Source organism: Capra hircus, chromosome 9 (assembly GCF_001704415.2).
Source record: "Capra hircus breed San Clemente chromosome 9, ASM170441v1, whole genome shotgun sequence".
NCBI classification, from domain to species: domain Eukaryota; kingdom Metazoa; phylum Chordata; class Mammalia; order Artiodactyla; family Bovidae; genus Capra; species Capra hircus.
The window spans coordinates 13,252,609-13,280,187 of record NC_030816.1 but is presented as its reverse complement, the minus strand read 5'-3'; the positions used below and the strand labels follow the sequence as shown (position 1 = coordinate 13,280,187).

Genomic DNA, 27,579 nt, shown 5'->3' with positions numbered 1-27,579 from the left:
CTCACCCTTTTGCAATAAATAGCATTAATGATTTGGTGTGTATTTTTTCTCACCTTCCTCAGTATACTTAGAAACACACGGACATTCATGTTCACATATAAAAGGTATTTCTGTTGAGCAGAGTACTGTGTGCTGGATATTTATCCTGAGGGAGCAAAACACCATGCACCAACGCCAGGAGAGAACTTTAAACACTCCTGTCCATTGTATCTTGATATTGGAGTTACCAAGGAAAATACAGCAACACAGTCAAGCACTCGATGGAACAGTGCTTTGCTTACATAGAAAGAGAGAAAGATCAGCTTCATTAGTGTGCCCAGGTCCCTCAGGACTAGCAAGTCCCCTCTCTCACCCAGGTAGACAAGGGCAATGGATCTTACTTATCCTTCTCCTTTCTACCACCATCAGCAATGGAGAGGAATGATCCCAACTCCACCCCTGTGGAGCCTGAAATACTGAAAGCTGGGGTATGCTTGGAGGCCATTGCCACATGCTTAAGCAGAGCAAAAAAGCACCCACTAAGCCTGAGATAAGGAAAGAGATTCCCTTACGAAGTGATAAACCCCACAGAGGCCATGTGGGCTCTTTATCTCTTGGTATGAAATATCCCAGGCCCAAGGCCCTTTCTTATTCTGCCAGATGGAGGTCCGAAGACCTCATTCTTGAGACTGCCTTTCCCAACAGTTTTTATTCTTCTTCCCAAATGGGTCACAGGCAAACATGACTCGGCAATTTGCTTTAACACATATCACAACATACAGTGAACCTTCGTTCTGGTCCATGCATGTCGATCCAATTCATTATTTTTAACAACTGAAAAATAGTACTCTGTGTGAGTGTCCTGTGAGTACTCTGTGTGAGTTGCTTGTCTCTGACATTTCTATACTAATGAGCATCCAGGTTTTTTTTTTTTAGTTTTCTACCGCTGCCAACAATGCTGCTGTAAATATTTAATACCTGTTTTCTTAAGTCTTCCTCTCTTCCATAAGATTGATTCACAGAAGTGGGAGGGCAAGGTCAGAGGGGCTTTCAATCAGCTGTCACAGTCCAGAAGTGAGCGATGTGGAGGAAGACCTGTTTCTCTACAACCTTAGCAGCACAGGCTGTGTGCCCACGTTGGCGTTTTTGCTAATCTCTTAGGTGAAAAATCATAGGATTTTTAAATTTTAATTTGCATTTTCCTTCTTATCAGGTGGGTTCTTTACCACTAGTGCCACCTGGGAAGCCCTAAACTTTCCTAGTTCTTGCATATTTTATTTCTGCTAAAGATTTCATGATTCAGAAACACATCTTTCTAGCTCCTTTAGCATTTATTTTCCTTCTCAGATTTCAGGAGAACAGAGATTTTCCTCCTGGACATTGTCATTAGTGGCTATTTGAAATGCTAAAGTTTTAATAAGTGAAACTGGGTAAATGTGAATGTTATTGAACTGTTTAATGTAAAGGGAAGACTGCCTATACCTCTGACCAATGCTTTTTTATGTTTTTAGAGTTAGTATTGGTATTTAGTTAAGCAGTTATTAAAATATTTAATGTTGTCTAGTTTTTCTTTTGGAAGTAAAACAATTTTGACACCTTTAAGTATACATAGAATGAGCTAATAGCAATCAGATCAGTTCAGTTTAGATGCTCAGTCATGTCAGACTCTGAGACCTCATGGACTGCAGCACGACAGGCTTCCCTGTCCTTCACCAGCTCCCCGAGCTTGCTCAAACTCGTGTTTATCGAGTCCGTGATGCCATCCAACTATCTCAATGCTTTTTAAATGATCAGGCCTTGGAGTCAGACTGTGGTACCTGTAGCTGATGGTTTAAGAAGAAAGAGGGGAGAGGAAGGGAGAACCAGAGAAGGGATTTCTTTTTTAAAAAATGAATGTTAATTTTTGTTGGTGAGTTTGGATCCAGGATAGTTTATTACCCTGGGCTTTTCTTGTAATAGAAAAGAGACCATCTCCCTTCTTGTTCAAAGCAAAAATCTGAGGCTGGGTGTTAAATTTGGAGGATTTATCTTTTGTCAGTTTTGGTTTCTTTTTCTAAATTCCATGAACGGCAAACTTGAATATGTATGTATGGGGCTGGGAGTTCTGAAATGAGGATGGGGATGCAAAAGAAAAGGATGATTTAAAAGTTTAGATGGTCTACCTATTTGGGGTTTGTCTATACACACTCCCACAGTAGTTTTATTTTTCTGCGTCAGTGCAGGAGTTTATTCAGAGAAGGAAGTTCCTAGAGTCTGTTCCACAGGAAGATTAGCTATTTTTGTTTTTCCACAACTATTTGTTTGTTTTTTAGTCACAAATTTGTGGCTGCTATGTTTTTATGACTGTGTTTTTGGGTTGCTTTGGTCTGCGTTGCAGATTTATCCACCATGTATCTATTTTGTGTGTGTTGAATTGTGCCTTTCAAGACTAGCAAATGATGGTTTGAAATGGGAAACATATTCTAAGTGCCTTAATCTTATACTTGAAACATAGGCCATTGGAGAGCCAAGAAGATTCGCAATAAATATTTTACATCTTTTCATTGAAAATTGACTTCATGTTTTTCTCTGTGGTTTGGAGTGTGTTCACTTGAAATGCTTGTAAGAAACAGAAGCCATTGGTGTGAATAGGAACATGTGACCTCAGGTGAGGCATAAAAGCTCAGGTCTGCGTGGCTCACCCTTTGCTTGTGATGCATCGTGGTCCCCCGGGAGTGACGTTCAGAAACAGCCCCTGGCAGAACGCATCTACCACATCAACTGTAAGGAACGTAAGCTTCTCTGTTGCTGGCTTTCATTTCAGAAAATCTAACTAATGTCTTACGCTTGTTCCCTTGACCCACTTTTAAACATTGTTTTTAAAAAAACTTTTTTTCTACAGTATGCATAGTTATCTTTTATCTATATATTCTAAACAACATAAATTAACACTGATGTTGGAAAGTATAATACAACTCTGTCCTGGGTGACAAGAAGAGAACCTTTCTACCACAAATGTTGCTGTTGTTCAGTCCTCAGTCATGTCCGACTGTCTGCAACCCCATGGACTGCAGCACGTCAGGCTTCCCTGTCCATCCCTGAGTTTGCTCAGACTCATGTCCATTGAGTTGATGATGCCATCCACCGTGTAATGCTCTGTCGTCCCCTTCTCCTCCTGCCTTCAATCTTTCCCAGCATCATGGTCTTTTTCAATGATTTGACTCTTCTCATCAGTGGCCAAAGTCCTGAGTATATGTCTGTTTTCAGTTTGTGGGGATGTTGGGTAAGATCCTGCTATCGGTGTTTTCTGTTACCAAATGGAGTTAACTTTCTTGGGTCACCCATCATGTCTTGAGGATCCTAATTCATCTTAATCTTTCTCATTTTACTTACTTGTATCTTTTTCAAGGAAGTAGAAACTTAGAGCTGTTTTATCTAGAATTATAGAGGTATAAACTCAGGCAGAACATTGATAGAATGAAAGCTAGCCTCAGGTTTAACGTAGTTTTTGAAGGGACTAGATGCAGTTACAGAAATGGAGTGCTGGTACCAGGGCAGCTGATACATTGATGTGTGTTGATTGTTCCTTCTCTGCCATGTTACTTACCACTTTTGTCAATGGCCGTCACACTGGTTGTAAGTCTTGGTCATCTTGTTGTCAACACCACAGAAAGATAGGTGTTCCCCTGACTGAACATCAGATTTAATGTATAGGCATTTGAATAGCACATATGTAAGGTCATGATAGCTAATTAAATTATTCCACAGATATTTATGGAGTACCAAGTATTGAGTGAATAAAGTACTTCAGAATCTAACGGAGGAGAAAGACAATGAATCATACAGTTAAAATATGGCATAAGTGCTAAACATCTCGATGTCATCGAACTCTCTGTGTCCTTCCCAATGCTTACCAAATAATCCTTTGCTGTTCATTTGGTTTCTCAAATAGATATTGTTCTGGGAAAGTAGAGAGCACAGACTTTCCCATTAGAAATTTGATGTACTCGACAATCTCCCAGAAAATCTGTTAGTAAAAGCTATCATCTAAGAGGCTGATTACCACAGTGTGAAATAGTGACATAAAATATCTGGAGCTAAGAAAAACCTCTGATGACAGCTTGGAATCTGACATCACTCAAATATGCAGCCAACCCAGTGATCCCAGCCTGAATGGTCAGCTAGCCTTTCACAATAATAATGGCCAGCTAGTCTTTCACACTGTACTCAATGCGATGACATTGCCTATCGTTAGCTCAGTAAAATGATGCCACACAGCCAGCCACTCACATGGGCCTGGGCGGTGGCACTCTAGCCATAGGGTGAACAAGGCCCGTCTCTCCTCGAATGCCCACAGTTTTCAGAGCCTTCAGGAGCACTCTGAAGATGTGGGTGGGCTGGGAGCCCAGGGGAGCCTTGGGTAAATGGGGCCCGTTCATGCTATCTGAGATTCCTATCCTGGGAGGCGAGTAAGAGCCCTGGTCAGACTTTAGTCACAGAAATGATCATTTGGGTTTAAGTGCATCCTGGATTGATCTGAGCTCCTTGAAGATAGACTGCCCTTCGGGGCTGGGTAGTGCTTGTGTAAACACTGAAGTGAAGTGAAGTGAAGTCACTCAGTCACGTCCGACTCTTTGCAACCCCGTGGACTGGAGCCTACCAGGCTCCTCTGTCCATGGGATTCTCCAGGCAGGAGTACTAGAGTGGGCTGCCATTTCCTTCTCCAGGGGATCTTCCCACCCCAGGGATCAAACGCGGGACTCCCGCATTGGAGGCAGACGCTTTAACCTCTGAGCCACCAGGGAAGCCACTGGGTGCCATATACTTTCTGCTAACTTTAGTTTTCTGTTGAATTTTGGTGACCTCATCAATACCCAATGCAAAGGTATGTTTTCTTATACAATCAGAAGACAGTCACCTTGTACATATACATGAATGAGAAATGGAAGGAAATGTTTCCATACTTATGTTGATCTGTATCTGTAGTAGCATGTCACTTCCATCTCTAGCCAAAGTTAGATTTTGATCAGTCATAAATTTTTGTTTAGAGATGAATATATTTTAACCAGCATCTAACTATGTGGGCTAGCACCTAAATAGCATATTTTTTAAAAAAGCAGAAAGATGGAGTATAAGAATTTAACTTAGTCTTCTACAACCTCAGAAGCATCTTTAGATAAAATGCTTAGTAAAAAGCATAAAGTTTTCCTTTCCTTTAGTTAGCTGATCAGTAACTCTCAGGCTAAGCATTACAGAGATGACTTGTTTTAGTTACATTATTAAATGACACCAAAGCTTTAGAAAACAATGCTATTAATGTGGTGATTCATGTGTTCTTCATATTTTAAGAAGGACACCAAACTTTTGCAAGACAGTGCCTGAAATGTTTTCTTCATAAACTTGTTTAACTATAACTATAGTAATATATAGTATCGTGTGTTTTACTGCAATTTATAATGCAAATTATAATGTAGCTTATACTCTATATATGCTATTTAGTAGCAATATGTAGAGTAGTTGGGCTTCCTTGGTGGCTCAGCTGGTAAAGAAGCCGCCTGCAATGCGGGACACCTGGGTTCTATCCCTGGGTTGGGAAGATCCCCTGGAGAAGGGAACGGCTACCCACTCCAGTATTCTGGCCTGGAGAATTCCATGGAGTCCATGGGATAGCAAAGAGTTGGACACAACTGAGTGACTTTCATCTCATGTAGAGTAGTATATGTCATAAAATGTAGAGAAAGCAAAAAAGACTATATTTTAGATTAATTTAAGGCACACAGCATGTTAGCTTATTTTCCTAGTGTTGTTGCCAACTTGGTAGGATTCTCGGAAGAGAAACTGAAGAGGAAGGAGAGAGAGAATTCAGAGAAAGACGGGGTGGTATGGAAACAGGAATGAATAGAATATGACATAGCACGTGACAACCTGCTGGGTTTTGAATGAAGCCTTGGTGGGAAAATCTTGGGCAAGCTAGTTGGAATCATCATTTGTAGACTGCTGTAGATGGTTTTGAATGCTAGTATTAGAATTTTCAAATTTAGAAACAAATCTCATCCACTTAATGTTTTTTAAACTAGCTTTGACATGATGAGAGTATTGTGTTCAAAATATTAATTTGAGTGTTGTGTAGGTTGAGTGGTGGAGAAAGCCATGGAAAGCAAGGAGATAAAATTTAGCTGAGATTTAAATGCTTATGAGTGTGTAGTGATAGAAGCCTAAATCACAGTAAGCAGTAGGCACAGCAAGCAATATTGGGTTGTAGCAGTGAAACTTCAAAAGGATAGACAAATACGACAGATAATGAAGAGATACAGAAAGGGCATCAAGAAGACTTGATAGGATGTAGAAAACAAGCTTATGGTTATCAAAGGGGAAAGAGGGTGGGGCAAGGACAAAACAGGAGTTTGGGAGTGGGTTGCCATTTCCTTCTCCAGGGGATCTTCCAGACCCAGGGATCGAACCCAGGTCTCCCACATTGCAGGCAGACACTTTAACCTCTGCACCACCAGGGAAGCCCCAGATACAAACTACTATATATAAAAAAGACAGACAACAAGGTCCTACTATATAGCACAGGAAGCTGTAGTCAATATCCCATAAGAAACCTTAATGGAAAAGAATATGAAAAAATCTATACATATATATATATAAAACTGAATCACTTTGCTATATACGAGAAACTAAGACATTATAAATCAACTATACTTCAGTGAACAAAAAGAAGAGTTGATAGCTTGGTTTTCTATTCTAGGGTATTGGTTCAATAAGCATTAGTTAAGCAACTCCTATACAAGAGGGTTTGGGAGATGAAAGCCCACCGTGGACTTTTTCCAGTGTTTGATGGTGGTGAGGCTGCATATGTTACAGCTACAGACTATCATAGGTGACAGTTGGGGTTTATGTTTCACCCCTGCTCTCAAAGGCTTGAGATAGGTTACCCCCACCCAGTTCTGTCCTGCCTTAGGGCTCAGGCCTTGGTTTTAGGACATGGCAGTGCAGAGGCCTCACTGTACTGCTGTTAGCATTTGAGGCCTCTGCTGAGACTACAAGGTGATGCCTAAGAAACGATATTTTGGCTTCTTTGTGGAAGATTTAGTGAATCCTGTGGAAAGGATTCTGATGGATAAATTTGTTTTATAGCTTTAATTTCTACCCTTCTCAAATTAATATGTATTAGGGGCTTTGTTTACTTAAAGATAGTCATAAATCCAACAGGAATGAGATTAGCTCAGTTGTTTTTCCCTTAGGAAATAAGTGGAGATACTTTGAAGTTTTATGTTAAAAGAATGCCTAAAGCTATTTTTACCAAACATCCTAAAGAAAATGTGATTAAGTAATAAATATTGCAGTCTTAAATTTATTATTTAAAACATGGTTAATTTTCAGGGCTTCCCTGGTGGCTCAGAGGTTAAAGCGTCTGCCTGCAATGTGGGAGACCTGGGTTCGATCCCTGGGTCGGGAAGATCCCCTGGAGAAGGAAAAGGCAACCCACTCCAGTATTCTTGCCTGGAGAATCCCATGGACGGAGGAGCCTGGTAGGCTGCAGTCCATGGGGTTGCAAAGAGTCGGACACAACTGAGCGACTTCCTTCCTTCCTTCCTTTAAGCTATTTTATTGAATTCTTTTTTTCAAGTCCTTAGGATAGCTGTGTGTTCTTTTTGAAAATATACACTATTCTTCTGTGTTAGGTTAAATTTATTTGTTAATTTCTGAATATTGGTGCAAACACACATATACATGCAAGACTATTTTGCTTTTTAAGAGAAATTCTGTAACTTTTCTGTATTTGCCAGCAATTCAGGATATGATCACTCAACTGAAATCACAGTTTATAGTCATTTTAACTCATAGCTGTCTATACTGTTTCAATCATATACATGAAGCCACAACCTAATCCACTGACTCTTGAGAGTCCCTTGGACAACAAAGAGATCCAACCAGTCCATCCTGAAGGAAATCAACCCTGAATATTCATCAGAAGGACCGATGCTGAAGTTGAAGCTTCAAAACTTTGGCCACCTGATGCAAAGAGCTGACTCATTGGAAAAGACCCCAATGCTGGGAAAAATTGAAGGCAAAGGAGAAGGGGACGACAGAGGATGAGATGGTTGGATGGCATCACCGACTCAATGGACATGAGTTTAAGGAAACTCAGGGAGATAGTGATGGACAGAGAAGCCTGGCATGCTGCAGTTCATGGGGTCGCAAAGAGTCAGACATGACTTAGCAACTGAACAACAACAGGAATCCACTGGAGCACTTGACAAGGATGCATTAAAAGTATATTGATGCCAGTGGCTAATTTCATTTCAAGACTAGAGGGGAGATATTTTAATCCAGAGCTCACTCTTGATTTGTGTTTGCCAACATTTTGTTGGAGAAGGAAATGGCAACCCACTCCAGTATCCTTGCCTGGAAAATCTCATGGACAGAGGAACCTGGTGGATTGTAGTCCATGGGGTCGCAAAGAGTCGGGCACAACTGAGTGACTAACACACACACACATTCTTCAAATGGTTGTGAGATATAGAAGGGTTAGAAGTCAGACTAGCCTAAATTATAGCCCAACGACTTGTGACTGATCCAGACTCCAAACCCAGGTCCTATGAGTAAGAGACCCCATTAGCAATGGCTGAGACCAGCCCACAATGACTTCTCTGTTGGATCTGGTTCAGTTTGTTGTCATTCAGCCCCATATGTGGGACTGACCCATCTGAGTCATTGCCAGCCAGTGGTAGATACAATGAAAGCAGGAAGATGCTAGCATTGGACAAGTATTTAGACACCTGCCTGCTTCCCCAGGATGTCACCTCTCCAATGCAGAAGCACGAATCCTGCAGTAGAGTCAGACCTGTGGATATTTGTTAGTTTTATTAAAACAGATCTGTATATTTTGCTGCATGTACTAAATGAAAGGAAATCAATCCCAAATATTCATTAGAAGGACTGATGCTGAAGCCCCAATACTTTTGTCGTCTGATGTGAAGAGCTGACTCACTGGAAAAGACCCTGATGCTGGGAAGGATTGAAGGAAGGAGGAGAAGGGGACAACAGAGGACTCGATGATTGGATGGCGTCACTGACTCAATGGACATGAGTTTGAGCAAGCTCTGGGAGTTGGTGAAGAACAGGGAAGCCTGGCATGCTGTAGTCCATGGGTCTGCAAAGAGCTGGACATGACTGAGTGACTTAATGACAACTAAATGAAAGTAAGATGGCCATCTTTGCGTACAAAGTACTCCACAGCAGGGCCACAAGATTTATCCCCACTACATCTTGGTGTACATACATGTGCTCCATTTTGTTTTTTAAACCTATCCCTGATCTATTCCTGTATCCCTACCACCCTTGGGCTTTGGATAGTGCGGAAGAAAAAGTGGTTTAGTCCATTCCAGTACAATCATTTTTAAAGCCCCTTTAAGTAATACTCAATTCCTCAGTAAAATTACCCTCGAGCTCAGAATTCTCCTTTTTTAGCTGCCCTTTCCCTTGGCCCAGCCAAGGGGGTGGCTAGTGTATGGAAGCAGGAAGGGCCCATGTAGCGCCTTGTATTCTGCTCTGGCTCTTTGGGCAGCTGGGACCATGACGTCTTCTGCTGCTGCTGTTTCCTGCAGATATTGCTTATGATCTTGTCTTGCTCACCTGAGTTTGGGCCCAGTAGCCCTTCCAGGCTGATTCAGCCTCACTTTGGCACTCATTGGCGTCAGATCTCTCTACCTTCTCCATCCAGACCTCTGGCCAGAGCCGGGACCCTCCACTCCTGCTGCAGGACCCCCACCCCCGGCCAAGGTGGCAAGTTTCTCCCTAAGTATGACGGGTATTCTGGATCCCATGCATGGTTACCTGATGCAGAAGATTGAATTAGGAAACTAAACACCAGGGGTCAATCTGCCCCACCACCCAGCTCCTGCCCAGTTTACCGAGATGTGGCTATGTTCCAGCTTGGTATGGGACGATCTGAAAGATATTTTTTTTTCCTAGACACCTCACCCCAGAATAAAAGGAAAGTGGAGGCAGTCTTCCTGTATCAGTCAAGGACCAGGAAAGAACTCAATGGAGGGCATGCTCAAAAAAGGTGCCTGATTCAAAAGGGTTTAATGAAGGAACTACTAGAAAGATAGGAAGGATTAAGGGAAATGAACAGGGGATGTTGTAGTTCTTCAGAATGACAGCAGCAGGAAATCAGTGCAGTCCCTAAGCTGGAGGAGAGGTCAGGGTTCTAGGAACTAGATGAGAGCTGAGCTGTAGAAGAAAACTGCCTGACAAGAGCTGTGGTCTTCGGTGGTGAAAAGCTGATTCAGTGTTTTGATATACTGAGCCAACTCACTGGAAGAGTCCCTGATGCTGGGGAAGATTGAGAGCAGCAGGAGAAGGGGACAACAGAGGATGTGATGGTTGGATGGCATCACCGACTCACTGGACATGAGTTTGAGCGCACTCTGGGAGACGGTGAAGGACAGGGAAGCCTGGCGTGCTGCAGTCCATGGGGTCACGCAGAGTCAGGCACGACTGAGTGACTAAACAACAAATATTCCATTTAAAGTTATTATAAAAATATTGGCTGTGCTTTACAACATATTCTTGTATCTTATTTGTTTCATATAGTAGTTTGTCTCTCCTAATCCTCTACCCCTATGTTTCCCCTTGCCGATCCTTCTTCCCACTGGTAACCAGTAGTTTGTTCTTTATATTTGTGAGGCTGTTTCTGTTTTATTTATTTATTTATTTAGATTCCACATAGAAATGATAACAAACAGTATTTGTCTTTCTCTGTCTGACTTATTTCACTAGCATAATACCCTCTAGGTCCATCCACATTGTTGCAATGTCTTCTTTATTTTTTCATCTGTTGATGGACACAGACTGCATCCATATCTTTGTAATAAATAATTATGCTATGAATATTGGGGTACATATATCTTTTCAAATCAGTGCTTTTGTTTTCTTTGAGTAAACACACATAAGTGAAATTGATGGATCATACAGTAAGTTCTATTTTTGGCTTTTTGAAGAACCTTCATACTGGCTTTCCATAGTAGCTGCACCAATTTACATTCCCACTAACAGTGCACAAAGATTCCCTTTTCTCCTCATCAGCATTTGTTATTTGTGGTCTATTGGACAATAGCCATTCTGGTGTTGGTGATACGAGGGATGAGGCAATACCTCATTCTTAATCTTATCCTTCCTTTCTGTCATGATTTGCCCTTTGGAACAACAGACTGGTTCCAAATAGGAAAAGGCGTACGTCAAGGCTGTATATTGTCACCCTGCTTATTTAACTTCTATGCAGACTCCATCATGAGAAACACTGGGCTGGAAGAAGCACAGCTGGAATCAAGATTGCCGGGAGAAATATCAATAACCTCAGATATGCAGATGACACCACCGTTATGGCAGAAAGTGAAGACGAGCTAAAAAGCCTCTTGATGAAAGTGAAAGAGGAGAGCGAAAAAGTTGGCTTAAAGCTCAATATTCAGAAAACGAAGATCATGGCATCCGGTCCCATCACTTCATGGGAAATAGATGGGGAAACAGTGGAAACAGTGTCAGACTTTATTTTGGGGGGCTCCAAAATCACTGCAGATGGTGACTGCAGCCATGAAATTAAAAGACGCTTACTCCTTGGAAGAAAAGTTATGACCAACCTAAATAGTATATTCAAAAGCAGAAACATTACTTTGCCGACTAAGGTCCAGCTAGTCAAGGCTATGGTTTTTCCTGTGGTCATGTATGGATGTGAGAGTTGGACTGTGAAAAAAGCTGAGCACTGAAGAATTGATGCTTTTGAACTGTGGTGTTGGAGAAGACTCTTGAGAGTCCCTTGGACTTGCAAGGAGATCCAACCAGTCCATTCTGAAGGAGATCAACCCTGGGATTTCTTTGGAAGGAATGATGCTAAAGCTGAAACTCCAGTACTTTGGCCACCTCGTGCAAAGAGTTGTCTCATTGGAAAAGACTCTGATGGTGGGAGGGATTAGGGGCAGGAGGAGAAGGGGACAACCGAGGATGAGATGGCTGGATGGCATCACTGACTCGATGGACGTGAGTGTGAGTAAACTCCAGGAGATGGTGATGGACAGGGAGGCCTGGTGTGCTGCGATTCATGGGGTCGCAAAGAGTCGGACACGACTGAGCGACTGAACTGAACTGAACTGAACTGAAGAAATCCTTTCTTACCTAGAGGTCCATAAATATGAAGTCCCATGTTGTCTTCTAAAATATTTGTAGTTTAATATTGGTGAATGGTGTGAAGGTATCCCATTTTATTTTTTTTGATATGGGTAACAAGTTGTTCCAGTAGAATTTATTGTATGGCCTCCCTTTATCCAGAGATGTATAAATGCCAGTGCTGTTGTAATTCATGTCATAAATAAAGCTTCCCTATATTGGTGTGCCTGCATCCTATGCCCCTAGAGAACAGTGCATTTGCGTTGACCAGATGCTGATGAACTCCATGGGGAATCTCTTTATTTTTTTGCTAATAAGGCATTTATCTCACATGACAAGTCTGAAGTCCCTCGACAGTCTGTGGCACGATGGTGTCACCAAGAACCCAGGCACTTCCCACGCCCCTTACCAAGAGTCTGTGTGGTCATGATGTTTCCTCACTGCTGCAGCTGTGCTAGGCTCCATATCTGTATATTTCCATTACCAAAGTCGAAAAGAGTTTTATTTAATACCTCTTATCTCAAGGTTTGTTTGTAGTGATGCTTCCAGTGGATGTGATGGAATTCCAGTTGAGCTGTTTCAAATCCTAAGAGATGATGCTGTTAAAGTGCTGCACTCAATGTGTCAGCAATTTAGAAAACTCAGCAGTGGCCACAGGACTCGAAAAGGTCAGTTTTCATTCTAATCCCAAAGAAAGGCAATGCCAAAGAATGTTCAAACAACTGCACTATTGCACTCATCTCACATGCTAGCAAAGTAATGCTCAAAATTCTCCAAGCCAGGCTTCAACAGTATGTGAACCGTGAATTTCCAGATGTTCAAGCTGGTTTTAGAAAAGGCAGAGGAACCAGAGATCAAATTGCCAACATCTGTCGGATCATCAAAAAGCAAGAGAGTTCCAGAAAAGCATCTATTTCTGCCTTATTGACTATGCCAAAGCCTTTGACTGTGTGGATCACAAGAAACTGTGGAAAATTCTGAAAGAGATGGGAATACCAGACCACCTTACCTGCCTCCTCAGAAATCTGTATGCAGGTCAAGAAGCAACAGTTAGAACCAGACATGGAACAGACTGGTTCCAAATCTGGAAAGAAGTAAGTCAAGGTTGTATTGTCACTCTATTTATTTAACTTATATGCAGAGTACATCACGTGAAATGCCAGGCTGGATGAAGCACAAGCTGGAATCAAGATTTTTGGGAGAAATATTAATAACCTCAGATATGGAGATGACACCACCCTTATGGCAGAAAGTGAAGAAGAACTAAAGAGCCTCTTAATGAAATTGAAAGAGGAGAGTGAAAAGTTGGCTTAAAACTCAACATTCAGAAAACTGAGATCATGGCATCTGGTCCCATCACTTCATGGCAAATAGATGGGGAAACAATGCAAACAGTGAGAGCCTCACTTTATTTTTTGGGCTCCAAAATCATTGCAGAAAGTGACTACAGCCATGAAATTAAAAGATGCTTGCTCCTTGGAAGAAAAGCTATGACCAACCTAGACAGCATATTAAGAAGCAGACATTACTTTGCCAACAAAGGTCCATTTAGTCAGTGGTTTTACCAGTAGTCATGTGTGGATGTGAGAGTTGGACTATAAATAAAGCTGAGTGATGAAGAATTGATGCTTTTGAACTGTGGTGTTGGAGAAGACTCTTGAGAGACCCTTGGACTACAAGGAGATCCAACCAGTTCATCCTAAAGGAAATCAGTCCTGAGTATCCATTGGAACGACTGATGCTGAAGCTGAAACTCCAATACTTTGGCCACCTGATGGGAAGAACTGCCTCATCGGAAAAGACCCTGATGCTGGGAAAGATTGAAGGCAGGAGGAGAAGGTGACGACAGAAGGTGAAATGGTTGGATGGCATCTCCAACTAGATGGACATGAGTTTGAGCAAGCTCCGGGAGTTGGTGATGGACAGGGAAGCCTGGCATGCTGCAGTCCACGGAGTCTCAAAGCGTTGGACATGACTAAGGACTGAATTGAACTGAACTGATCTCAAGGTTTTTTGGGACCACCTCAGGATGTCATGAATTCTTGGGGGAGGCTCTGTTGGTCTGTCCTTTCTGTGCTGAGGGTCAAGGCAGGTGATCTGCCTTGTAGATCCCTGTGGGGAGGAAGGGTATCTATTTCCAGTTCACCTTACTCTCAGGGTGTAGCCCTGTGGGGAGGCAGATTTATGGAGGGGTCTCTTCATAAAATCCTCTCCGTCAATAGTCCTGGGCTTTGTCCCCAGTCCTCTGCATCCCATGGGACAGTGAAAACCGAGGCTGGGATTCATCTCGGTGGCAAATGCAGAACTAATGAAACCTTGTTTATACCTACAGCTTCCCACTTTCACTTAACTTTGGGCGATTCTTAGTATTCTTCACTTTCTTGGCAGCTCATTACACATTTAGAATGATTTTCTTTGGAATTTTTAGTTGTTTTTCAGAGAGAGGGTCAATCAGAGTATCTAGTCCTTCAGACTGTGGAACTGGAATTTGGCTAAATTCATTCTTTAAGTGACAGTATATTTTACCAATCTTGCCTAAAGGTTTGTTGGAGACCGAACCACTGCAAGGAAGAGATGAAGATGCAATAGCCAGTGCTGACTCCCCTAGCATGCTCTCCGAGGAAGAAAAAGAAGAGTTAAAGGCAGAACTGGTTCAGGTATGCTCAGTGATCTTGTTGCTATGCCTGTCTCCGGATTTTCAGAATTATTGTTGGAGTGATGTTGGGTTGACCAAAAAGTTTGAGTTTTTCTGTAAGGTTTTAAGAAATGGAGGTCCATTTATATGGACCAATATATTGGAACATTTATATGGTCCAATAAAAGGTCCATAGTACAGTTATGTTGCCTTTCATTTAATAAGATTGAATAGGTGTTGAATTGTAAGATAATTCATTTTCTATGGTATTTTGTAATGCTAATGGTCCATTACCCAATGGTGACCATAGGAAAACAAATGGTCTTGATGCTCAAGCAACAATAAATAGTTGTAAACATGCACCTCACATTTAGTATCACAATGCTTAAACCTGATGGAATTCCTTCAAGACCTCAGTTAAGGCGCCAGCTACCTTTTAAGAGCAGTTGTTGTTTTTGGTCAGCAGCCTAGCTCAACAACTACTTGGAAATGATTTATTTTTATAACGACAAGTCAGTCGTGGAAGCAACTGGATTTATTAAATTGATGTGCTGTTTTTCAGAATAGAACTCTGCGGGTGGAGAGGGAACTGTGATGACTTTAGGCTTCGTTAGATCTTGTGTAGTTGCTCCCAGCATCTGGTTCTAGATTCAGGGAGGCTGCCTGGCTTGTCGTGAAGACAACTCTTTGTTCAAGCCATTTGTCTGTATCACCCACTAGCCCCTCAACACTTTGCTAAGGAGCATTTACATTGTAGGAGGAAAGGGCAGGAGAAGGGGAGCTTCTTATGCAGAAGCAGCAATAGGGCAAGAAGGAAGGGGCCAGGGTTCCTCCCCATTTTGAATCCCTGGCTCAGAGGACAGGAAGCCCCTGGTCCAGTGGCAAGCAGGGCTCCACCTTCCTGCTTTGGCCTCTTCTACTGGTTTAAATTAAGCTTCACCTTACCCTCACCCCACTTCATTCATCCCAGACTCTCCAAGCTCTAAGGTTCTGATGGTGAGTGTTCATGATAGCTCTTAATAAGACTGAAGACATTTCAGGTGCTTTCACAAGACACACCCTAAAATCACTTCATGCTCAAATAAAAGAGCAGCTTGTTCTTCTAGTGCAGCAGAGTTTATTTTAATAAGGACAGTGCCTCAGATCAAATGGCCTAGTTCTTTAGCTGGGTCTGTCTGTGGCCACTGATCCAGAACCACCTTGTTGACTTCACATTGGCCACACCTGCCAGGGTTCATGGACCAGTCAGCCTTGACAGGGAACGTTCTAGCTCCACATTTTCTTAAGGCCTGGAATCCTGGATCATGACTTGTTTGTGTCAGTTTTGGTGTCCAAAAGTTATATTCTACAGACCGGTGTTAGCTAACTGAGTCTAAGCTAAAATTTAACTCCTTCACTGCTGCCGTCTAAGTTTAAGTTCATACACAACCTCTGTAACAGACCAAGTTTTATAAAATGACTTGATTTTTCTTGTGGCAATTACTGATAGACAGATGGGTAGATGGACAGACGGATGGATACACACGTACATACACCTATGTTTTGTGCGGCTGCATTCTATATTTTCTAAACTTTCAAGAATGATCGTGTATTGCTTTGATAATCGAGAAGCAGTAAGCCTTGGTTCTCAATGGTTGCCCCCATGAATATAAAAACCCCAAGTTTCCACACATTTTTGTCTCATTTGGCCACATTAACGATCCTCCAGGGTGTCTCACTCCTAAGACTTTTTGAGCCTGACTTCTGAAAGTAACATCAGACTCCCTGTTACTTGTTCATGTTATCAGGATTGATGCTTTCATCCCTTACGATGCATTAGCCTGCATGCCTCCTGTCTCTCATTTCTGGATTCCTCGGGTGAAGAAGCACTGCGTCTTGCTAAAGGCGGCAGTGTGACTTCTGGGGACACTGGGCACAGCGCTTTGCTCATGCGCAGCAAAAAGCAGAGGAAGTTATCTGCTATTTTTCTTTTTCACATTCCCATTTCTTCTCCCTCCGCCGCAGGCCACCAATGCTTTATGCGCACTCTTTTCTTAAACCCGCTTTTTCTGCCCTTACGCAGTGCCTGCCCTTCGCACACACACACAGATTAGGTTCTTTCAGACCACACATGCATTCAGATGACCTCAGATGCTAGGGTTTAATTGTATCAAGGACATCTCAGCAGTCTCACGGCTGGCCCTATGAAGAACTGAGACGTCTTGTAAACAGCTCAGCTTATCTGCCTCAGTTCTCCACAGATATTCTTCCAGGACCCCTGCTCACAAGCAGCTCCTCTCTGTTTGAGGGAAGATCCCACTGGGTCTGTTAACCACGTGGGTGGACACCTCTCAGATCAGTCTGTTAGATTGTTTTCGAGTCAGGCAATCAGTTGTGGCCGTGATCCAAGGCAAGAGCTTTGCGTAGGAGGACGTCTTCTGTCTGACTGCTTTGCATAAAGGGGGCGCAGGGTACCCCGGGCACCCGGTCTCCCCTTCTGCACACTGCCCTCCCTCGGATTCTCCCACTGTCTGCTAGCTGTGCTGGACCCACCCTGCTGCGTTCCCCCCGCACCCTGCTCTGCTTTCACCTTACGCTGTTTTGTAGCCCATATTCCCAGGAGGACACCGTTAGACCTCAGGGTGAATCTGTAACTGCATTCCCTCACACAACCAGCATATTGTTCTGTTTACCAAGGGCTGGCTGCAGGAAGATCTGTCCTTGAGGAGAGAGACGTAAGCAAATACTGTCCAAGAGGCTACTACATCTTAGACGGAAGTCTGCATTTTAAAAGAGGAATCTGTTCAGTCTTGAGTTGGTTATTGTGGTCAGGCAATACATGTGTTTTTAAAAGTTCCTTCAGCTTTCCTCTGCTGCCACTAAGGTGCTTGGTCCTTCTGAGGAAGTGAAGGCCGTTTTGGGGTGAGGCTGTCACTTCATCCGGCAACTAGCACTGTGCCTGGCAGCCCCCTCCTAGCTAACTCGCCTGCACCCTGGCCTCCATCTCGGAGCTCGCCTGCATCCACTGGGCCCTCATTCTGCATGACAATGAGGTGATGGTCTGGAGGATAAGATCAATGCCTTCATTAATGCAGCTGGTGTACATGTGTTCACTGATCCATGTCAATATATGGCAAAAACCACTACAATATTGTAAAGTAATTAGCCTCCAATTAAAATAAATAAATTAATTAAAAAAAAAAAAAGCAGCTGGTGTAAATGTTGAGCCTTTCTGGCCAGGCTTGTTTGCAAAGGCGTTGGCCAGTGCAACATCGGGGGCCTCCTCTGGGGCTGGCGGACCTGGCCCGGCCACCACTGCTGCCCCAGCTGAGGAGAAGAAAGCAGAAGCAAAGACAGTAGAATCTGAAGAGTCTGATGATGACATGGGCTCTGGTCTTTTTTCACTAAACCTCTTTAGTAACGCATTCAATAAAAAGCTGAGCTCTAAAAAAAGAAAAAAAAGTTCCTTCAACGCGACACCAGTATCACTTCTGACCTGATGCAGTGGTTTGTGTATACATGGAAGGAGTGAAGTTAAGATTTCTAATGAACTTGACTCATAGCACCAACAAATATATGTATTTGTAAATTCTAGAAGTAGAATATGGGTTTTTTTTTAAAAATAAATCTTGTCCATATATAAAGAAATACTATTTGTTTTAAGCATTTGTTCTCATTAGTCCTCTTACCAGCTGCTCCTAACGTCTTTTCTGAGGTCTTTACACATCTATTCTGTGGGGTTTTTTTTTTTCCCTAACTCTCTTTTTAAATAAACTTGCTCATTAGTTCTGTGCTACTAACATCCCACTCACACTTTCATTTCACTAAGCTGCATTTGATGCTCACTATTCTATAATGTGGCTTGGTTTTTGAAAAGGATGAAGTGTTGGCATTATAACTGTAAATCTGTGATTATATAATAATCAAGTACTGCCAATGTCGCCTAGATAAAATGACTCAAGAAAAATAGGTATTAATAAGAGTAGGAAAATTACCAGACAGCATTACTAAGTAGACAAGCCTCTTTTGGCTGTTCCTTCTTGGCGTGTGGTTTCCCAAGGAAAGCACACAGTGCCCTCAAGCCACCTGTCTCAGGCTGGCAAATAAGTGTCCTGGGCTCTTCCTTCCTCTCCCAGTTTTTTCCTTCAAGTATATATTTCCTTCTGGACTGAACTGGTGAACAACTAAAGCCTTCATAACCAATAGTGTCGTACTGTAGCACCCCTCTGTGTTACTTGGGGTTCTCCAGAGATGTAGAACCAATAGGATGTATATAGAAAGAGATTTATTCTAAGGAATCAGCTAATGTGATTCTGGGGGCTGGCAGCTCCCAAGACCTACAGTCAGCAAGCTGGACACCCAGGAGAGTCAATGGTGCAGCTTGGTCTAAAGGTCTGGGAAGAGCCGATGTTTCAGTTTGAAGCTGAAGGCAAGAAAAAAACAAAAAAGCCAAACAACAACAAGACAAAACAATGTCCTAGCTCAAAAGCAAGTCAGGCAGATAGAATTCCCTTTTACTCAAGGGAGGGTCAGCCTTCTTGTTTTATTTAAGTCATCAACCGATTGGGTGAGGCCCACCAACTTTGGGAGAGCAATCTGCTTCACTCAGTCTGTCAGTTTAAATGTTAATTGCATGCATAATCACCCTCAGAGACACAGAATAATATTTGACCAAATGTCTTGGTAACCCATGGCCTGTCATACTCTCCCAGGTATTATCTGCATTTTAATTTTAATTCTTCTTTACTCTTAGCCAGGGCAGGAGAAGAAGCATGATTTGAAGCAGTATGAGCAAGACGCCAAAGGCTGTTACTCCTAAACATCATACTGACAATTAATAGTTTTAAAAGCTATTTCTTTCTCTGTATTTGTGACACATTTTATGTAATATAGCAGAATAAATAGAAAAGTAAGTCGTCAGTCTTCTAACATAAATTTTATTTTGAAGCTAACTCATTAGTTCATTTGTATTTTTGCATTTTTATTGTAACAAATTGATATAAAATTAACTGTTTTAAAATGAATCATTCAGTGGCATTTAGTACTCTTATAATGTTGTGTAACATCACTTCTGTCTAATTCCAGAGCATTTTCATCATCTCAAAAAGGAATCCCTTACCTGCTAAGCAGTTGCTGCCCATTTACCCTTCTTTTCTGTAGCCATGAGCCAGCATTCTGTCTCTGGATTCAGCTATTCTGGATATTTCATATAAGTGCAATCATACAATATGTGACCTTCTGTCTGATTCCTTTCATTTAGCCAAATGTTTCTGAGGCTCATGTGTGTTGTAGCTTACATCAGTACTTCATCTATTTTTGTGACTAAATAATATTCCATTTTATGTATATACTACAATTTATTTATCCATTCATCCTTTGATGAATATTTGGATTGTTTTCCTGTTTTGGCTATTGTGAATAGTTCTGTTATGAACATGTATATACATGTATTTGTTTGAGTATCTCTTCTCAATTCTTTGGGGAATATAGTAGGAATAGGAATGTTGGGTCATATGGTAATTCCACCTTTAACTTTTTGGGAAACTGCTGGACTATTTTCCATAGTGGCTGAACCATTTTTTTTTCCACCAGCAATGTACAAGGGTTTCAATTTCTCCACATCCTCACCAATACTTAAATTCCTATTCATTCATATTTAAGTAACCAAGTTTAAATACCTAATCTTGTACATAAATATTTATCCTACAAGGAGATCTCCTAGGGGATGTCAAGAAACCAGAGAACCAGACTATTAGTTTCTAACGATGACATGATTAATTTAAAATTAACAGGGAAAGGATATCTTAAATACTTCAATTAATGATTTACCTGCACTCCAGCTCATTCCAAAATGAATTTGATATGGCTTACAATGTGGAATTTCTATACTACCTGCATCAGAGTATCTGGGGGTACTTGTTAAATAATATATATATATATATAGACAGGCCTCACCAAATTTGAGACATCAGAATCTCAGGGCCTTAAAAGGGGTCTCCTTCTGGAATCTTCATTTTAAATGTGCTCTCTGAGTGACTTTTATATAAACTGAAATTGATGTAACTAGGCCAGAAATTCTCATTAGTCCAATAAGGGGTTGAATCTCACCAGGATCATCATTTAAAGTATTTGTGATTAGAGGACTTTCTGCTGTGTCAGGACTCTGTGCTCTGCAGAAAGAGATGAGATTGACCATTTTCAGTCTTGCATGTTAATGTCATTTAGGAATTATCTTTTAATTTTACCTTTTGGGATTTTCTTAATAACTGTTTTGGCATATATTATGTTTAGATCACTGATATATAAATGGAAGCATTAAGAAGTGTGAGTCTAACATTTTATTGCAATAGTGAGACTTTCATTATAGTGCCTGACATTAGTCCTCATAGAGTAACTGAGTTCATGTTTTTACCATTAGAAGTCTTTTCTCTACAAATACCTTTTAACATATGCTTCAATTTTTAAGTGATTAGGTGTGGGATTTAATATTTCTTGAGGATGATGTTTGATGAATTGGTCACTTCAGCATTTCTATCACTTTTTTGGGACCAAGGATGTCATTAGAAATCTCATGAATCCTTTACCCTTTCCTCCCAACTCCCCAAAACTAATGAATATCCTACTGTCCCCCAGAATTTTGAATAAATTTCTGAGATTCCATAGATAAAAGGATGAGAATACCAAGATGTTTAAACCTCTCTCTTCTCCTCTACATCTTTAATTTTTCTCTGCAAGTTAAAAAATTTCTATTACTCTTTTTACACATTGGAAAAAGCAGTAATACCTAATATATCTACAAAACCAGATTCCCAGTCATTTCAGTCACTCAAACATATTATTTATTCAAAAGAAAGAAGAAAAAAATCTTTCTATACTGAATAAAACGCTGGCCTGAAGCCCAAGTATTTTCTATGGTAAGAGAGCTGGAGATACAACCTTGAGAAATCTTAGGCAGCAGACTAAATGCAGGTGAGCTCACTGACTAAGATGAAAATATGGAATATAACATGAGAGCAAAAGGATAGAGGGATCTGATTTTAAAATGATAATGTGTTCTCATTTAATGGAGAGACTGAAAACACAGTCCCCCTTGGTCACCCCTGAATATACTCCTTTTGGAGTAATGAGTATATATCTGCATACTGAAGACTCTTGCTTGTCAAGAAGAGGTAGCGTGGAGACTTCTCTGGGGGTCCAGACTCTGTGCTTCCGACACAAGGGGTATGAGTTCGATCTGTGGTAGGAGTACTAGATCCCATATGGCACTTGGCATGGCCAAAGAAAAAAGAAAACATAGGATGCTACTAATTATAACATGTTCTTGCCTGGAGAATGCCAGGGACGGGGGAGCCTGGTGGGCTGCTGTCTTTGGGGTTGCACAGAGTCAGACACGACTGAAGCGACTTAGTAGCAGCAGCAGCAGCATGGAAGGTGGAATTCATTTTAGAAAGACTTCAGAAAAATGTCCATGAACATACAAAAACATTTCACAACCATTAAAAAAAATGGATAATGTTAGACTACTAGGACATTTTGCTGGTATTAAAAGCTCCAAGATAGTGTTCTTTTCTGCTAGAATATTTCAGATGGGTGATTCAGTATTTCTGCCAGTTCTGTTTAAGTGATTTTTTAATGAATACAAAGGTTTACAACACTATTTTTGCAAAAGTAGATGGCATTGTTGAGATGTTTTTCTAGCAGCTATGTCTCTGGTGACCCAAGGAACACATTTGCAAGATGATTGACAGGGTTAGTGATGCTGTTTGTGGTCAGGAGTGGAGTGACACTTGGAATGTAAATGAGGCTTAGATGCTTCATTTTTTAAAAAGAAGTAAGTAGTAAAATGCCAACTTGGCAAAACCACAATGTATGCTTAGGTGTGGATGGCAAAAAAATAACACTGACTAATGGCATTTGAAAAGAAGTTATTAGATATAGACTACAAAATCAATTTCCTGTTCAAAAATTATATCTACGTATAATTTTAGAAAAACATTTGGACGATTGAAAACCAGAAACTGTAAGCAGTGTCTGTTTCCTAGTAGATTACACATGGTTTTTATTGTTTTTGTATTTTGCTATATGAGTGAATTTTTTACAAGGAGTAGTGTTTACATTTAGAATCATTCAAACTAAAAAAATCTGCCATTTTAAAATATTAGACTTCTCTACAGGATGTGTTTGCTAAGGCCTTGCATGGGGCTGTGTAAACAAGAGGGTGCCCAGGGTGCTTTGGATCACTGAGAGCTTCCGCCCTTGTATGTTTCACCTGGTCTGACATTTTCCCCCATCATTTTCCCTCCTGCTTGTAGCTGGAAGACGAAATTACAACCTTACGGCAAGTTTTATCAGCGAAAGAAAGGCGTCTTGTGGAGATAAAACAAAAACTCGGCATGAACCTGATGAATGAATTAAAACAGAACTTTAGCAGAGGCTGGCATGACGTGCAGACCACTACTGCGTAAGTATATTTTTTTTCTTAAGAAGTAATCACTCAGCCTGCTGTCTTGCCTCTTCTATATATTTATTTTTTTCCTTCAAGGCTTATTTTGTACTGGTGTCCAGGGAAAATATTTTCTCTAGAAATAAAATATATAGAAATATGAATGGTCATTAATATATTGCATGATGCAGGCTCTACACAGTAGCTTCATGAAATAAAATTTTGTTCACCAAAACTCTGTTTTCACTTAGACTACTTTTATGGAGTTGTACGGTTTTAAATTCTTTCTCTTCAATATATATATATATATTTAACATTTGTTAAATATATACTTTAGGCTTATGTTTTTCCGTAAAATTCTAAATCCTTTGAATACTTGGCACTCACTACATATTTTGAATTTCTATCAAAAATGATTGACAGTTTTAAAAACTGTAGACTTATTGACCATTAACGTAAAGAGAAAAAACTGTATCTTTCATATTTGGGGGATGTGCTTTTTATCCCTGTTACTCTATAGAATGTGTATGTATATATTGGCCTCTGCCTCCAGTTCCTGGCACAAAGCTCCCAAACTCATATAATTTCTTAAGTGATAAGAGCGCTAGGAGCATCTTTTGTTCTCATGTTTGCACTTTGACCCTGGTTCCTGACACAGAGTTCCTAAATCCTTTGGGATTTCCAGGGTGACAGGCGTATCCTTGGTTCTAATGAGATGACTCTTGGTGGACTCCTGGAGGAGAGCCGGTCACCAGAAAGACCAAGCCATGATTAGAAGCTGTCAGTCCCATGCCCCCATTCTCTATGGAGAGAAAAGGACCTGGAAATGGTCTATCATGCCTATGATGAAATTCCATAAAAATCTCAAAAATATGGCATTTGGAGAGCTTTGAGATTGCTGAACCCACGGAAGTGCCAGGCAGGTGGTGTCCCAGGAGAGAGCATGGAAAGCATGTGTTCCCATGGGAACATGGGGATGGGTTCCCATCCCCACATGCCTCTTTCATCGGGCTGTTCATCTGTATCTTTTATCATATAATTTTTACAATAAAGCAGTATAACCGAGCAAGTAATCTGTTTTCTTAAGTTGTGTGAGCCACTCTAGCAAATTAATTGAACTTGGGGAGGAGGTTGTAGGAACCTCTGATTTATAGCGCCTTGGACTTCCCTGGTGGCTCAGACAGTACCTGCAATGTGGAAGACCCAGATTCAATTCCTTCGTCGGGAAGATTCCCTGGAGAAGGGCATGGCAACCCAGTCCAGTATTCTTGCCTGGAGAATTCCATGAACAGAGGAGCCTGTGGGCTGCAGTCTATGGGGTCGCAGAGTCGGACATGACTGAGTGACTAACACTTTGGTCAGGGGCACTGGTGATACTGTGATTTGTATCTGAAGTGGGGTGAGTGGGGCGCAGTCTTGTGGGACTGAACCCTTAACCTGTGGGATCTGATGCGATCTCCAGGTAGTGTCAGAATTAAATTGTAGGAGACTCAGCTGGTGTTGCAGAACCTCTTGATGTGACAAACCCCTCCACACAAACACATCCGGCGTCAGAAGTGTCCTGAGTGTGCTGGTAAGTGTGAGAGTACAGGAGAAACACTGGAGAAGCAAGTTTTTCTTTCTTAGACCAGCAGAAATGTTTTCAGCTTTGCTATTATCTTCTTGTCTGATATTAGGCAAGGTATAGAATAACTTTGAGTATTCTACGGTCTTGCTTTTATGGGGTTACTTTTTAAAATTTCACAAAATAATTAACTATTGTGGTACTTTTCTAATGATTTAAAATATTTTGCTTGCCAGGTGGTCTTGTGCCAAAGGGAAGAAGGTGCCCAAATCCTAGTGTGATTTTTCTTCCTTTCGTGTGTTGAGGGGTGGGGCCTGATGGAAAAACCATAGAGGCTTCCTATCTTTGACCCCAGATTCCACCATCAAGAAATTTTTGACCTTGTGTTATGCATTTTCTTCCCTACTATTACCCTTTGGAACTTGAAGATATTACATTCCTAGTTTCTGAGTGGGAAACAGTTTTTCTCTTTGCTGATACTTCTCTCCCACGCATAGAGGGGCTTCCATGAAATGAGATCATATTAGTACCTATCATAGGTAGTGAGGATTCAGTGAGTGCAGAACAGCATCTGGCACTTTGTATGCCTCTTTGCTGTTCTAGGAAGCACGTCTGGTGGGGAGATCCAAGAATTCTGTTTTGGCTTCACAGACTTAGAGAAGGAACCATGGTTGCCAGGGAAGGGGGAAAGAATGGGGGGCAGGGACGGCTAGGGAGTTTGGGATGGACAGGTCCACTGCCATATTTTAAATGGATAACCAACAAGGATCTGCTGTATTGCACGTGGAATTCTGCTCACTGTTTTGTGGCAGCCTGGATGGGAGGGGAGTCTGGGGGAGAATGGATACATGTATACGGCTAAATCCCTTGACTGTGCATCTGAAACTATCACAACATTGTTAATCGGCTATATCCCAATACAAGGGCTTCCCTGGGGGCTCAGTCAGTCAAGAATCTGCCTGAAATGCAGGAAACCGCCTGCAATGCAGGAGACCTGGGTTCAGTCCCTGGGTGGGGAAGATCCCCTGGAGAAGGGAATGGCAACCCACTCTAGTATTCTTGCCTGGGAAATCCCATGGACGGAGGTGCCAGCTGGGCTACAGTCCATAGTGTCACAAAGAGTCAGACACGCCTTAGCAACCAAGGCAAAATAAAATGTTGAAAAAAATTCTGTTTGAGCTGTGTTTAGTCTGAGATGCCCAACAGAACAACAAGTTGCTCCAAGGGGGCGACTCAGAGGAAGAATCAGGGCTAGAGATGGACATGAGAGTTATCCACATACTGATGCGGTGAAAACTACAGGACTAGAACAGATTTCCTCAGAGCTTAGTTAGTAAATACAGATGATTACGGTCTCACTCACCTTTAGGAATGATGTGAACTTTCCTTTGTAAAGCAGAATAAATCTCTTTTTTAAGAGGGAGGCCTGAGTCTATCAGCAACATAATTTCAGGAGATCATTCTCTCGCACCCTTTTTTCTTGACTGCTAAGGGAAGGAATGATGCTGAAGCTGAAACTCCAATACTTTGGCCACCTCATGCGAAGAGTTGACTCATTAGAAAAGACTCTGATGCTGGGAGGGATTGGGGGCAGGAGGAGAAGGAGATGACAGAGGATGAGATGGCTGGATGGCATCACCGACTCGATGGACATGAGTTTGAGTGAACTCCGGGAGTTGGTGACGGACAGGGAGGCCTGGCGTGCTGCAGTTCATGAGGTCACAAAGAGTCGGACCCGACTGAGTGACTGAACCAGACTGAACTGAACTGAAGTGAAGGGAAAAGTCCTGTGTTGGGACAAGGGGTAGAGTATGATCATAAAATCTATTTTTCCCCTGGATATTTTTAATGGTGAAATAAATTATTGTTTATTAAATAGTTTGCATCCATTAAAATGCTGCTGCTGCTGCTGCTAAGTCACTTCAGTCATGTCTGACTCTGTGTGACCCCATAGACGGCAGCCCACCAGGCTCCCCTGTCCCTGGGATTCTCCAGGCAAGAACACTGGAGTGGGTTGCCATTTCCTTCTCCAGTGCCTGAAAGTGAAAAGTGAAAGGGAAGTTGCTCAGTTGTGTCTGACTCTTTGTGACCCCATGGACTGCAGCCCACCAGGCTCCTCTGTCCATGGGATTTTCCAGGAAAGAGTACTGGAGTGGGGTGCCATCGCCTTCTCCGATTAAAATGCTGCTTTTCAAAAAAAAAATTAATTACATAGAAAAATGCTAGCTAACATAATATTCAGTGAAAACTCATCTCACTTATAAAATATATATATGTAGAAAAAAGACTGAAAGGAAACTGGGTGATGGATATGTGTGTAAGATTCTTTATTTTTTCCATTCACCCATCTTTCCTTTTTTTTTCTCCCCTGCATTTTTAAATTCCTGCTATTAATGTACATCATACTGACTTTAGAACAATATCTATGCATCATGTGGTGAAAATTTTGATGTGAGGGAGTGATGAACTGGGGTAGGGTTAGTTTGGATAGAATTAGATTTCAAAGCACTAAAAGGAATTTCAACTGTCAAGGCACTACAGGTATTCCAGAGGCAATATTTTGCATGCTGATTAAACAGTCATGACCTATTTAGTTTGATTTATAATGAAATGAAAACCTCTGATATGTTAATGAAAGATTTTGCATATTTTAGTTTGTGGTAGGGTTCATATTGGAAAGAAACCAGATGAATAGGAATAACTACACAGCAGATTAAAATTATCTCCCTTTTAGAAAGATAACTATACAGTATTAGGTCAAGAGATCATCTGTGTCCCAGGGCTTGTTGTTGCTGTTGTTTTTGTCATAGTTTTTTGATTTCAAAGACT

At 41.5% G+C, this 27,579-nt stretch overlaps 1 protein-coding gene and 1 pseudogene across 7 annotated transcripts in view; both read left to right on the top strand.

Annotated features, from left to right (window-relative positions):
- Nucleotides 1-27,579, top strand: part of TPD52L1 (tumor protein D52-like 1) — a 93,641-nt gene that overhangs the window by 45,783 nt on the left and 20,279 nt on the right. For 6 of the 7 annotated variants that reach the window (XM_013966367.2, XM_018052960.1, XM_018052956.1 and 3 more), the window contains exons 2-3: nucleotides 14,671-14,786; nucleotides 23,056-23,204. In XM_013966367.2, the coding sequence (XP_013821821.1) occupies nucleotides 14,671-14,786; nucleotides 23,056-23,204 (265 nt within the window). Of the gene's footprint in view, nucleotides 1-2,670; nucleotides 2,742-14,670; nucleotides 14,787-23,055; nucleotides 23,205-27,579 lie in introns of those variants that run through there. The other variant, XM_018052957.1, reaches the window with a different exon arrangement.
- Nucleotides 17,725-19,562, top strand: LOC102184061 (annotated as a pseudogene).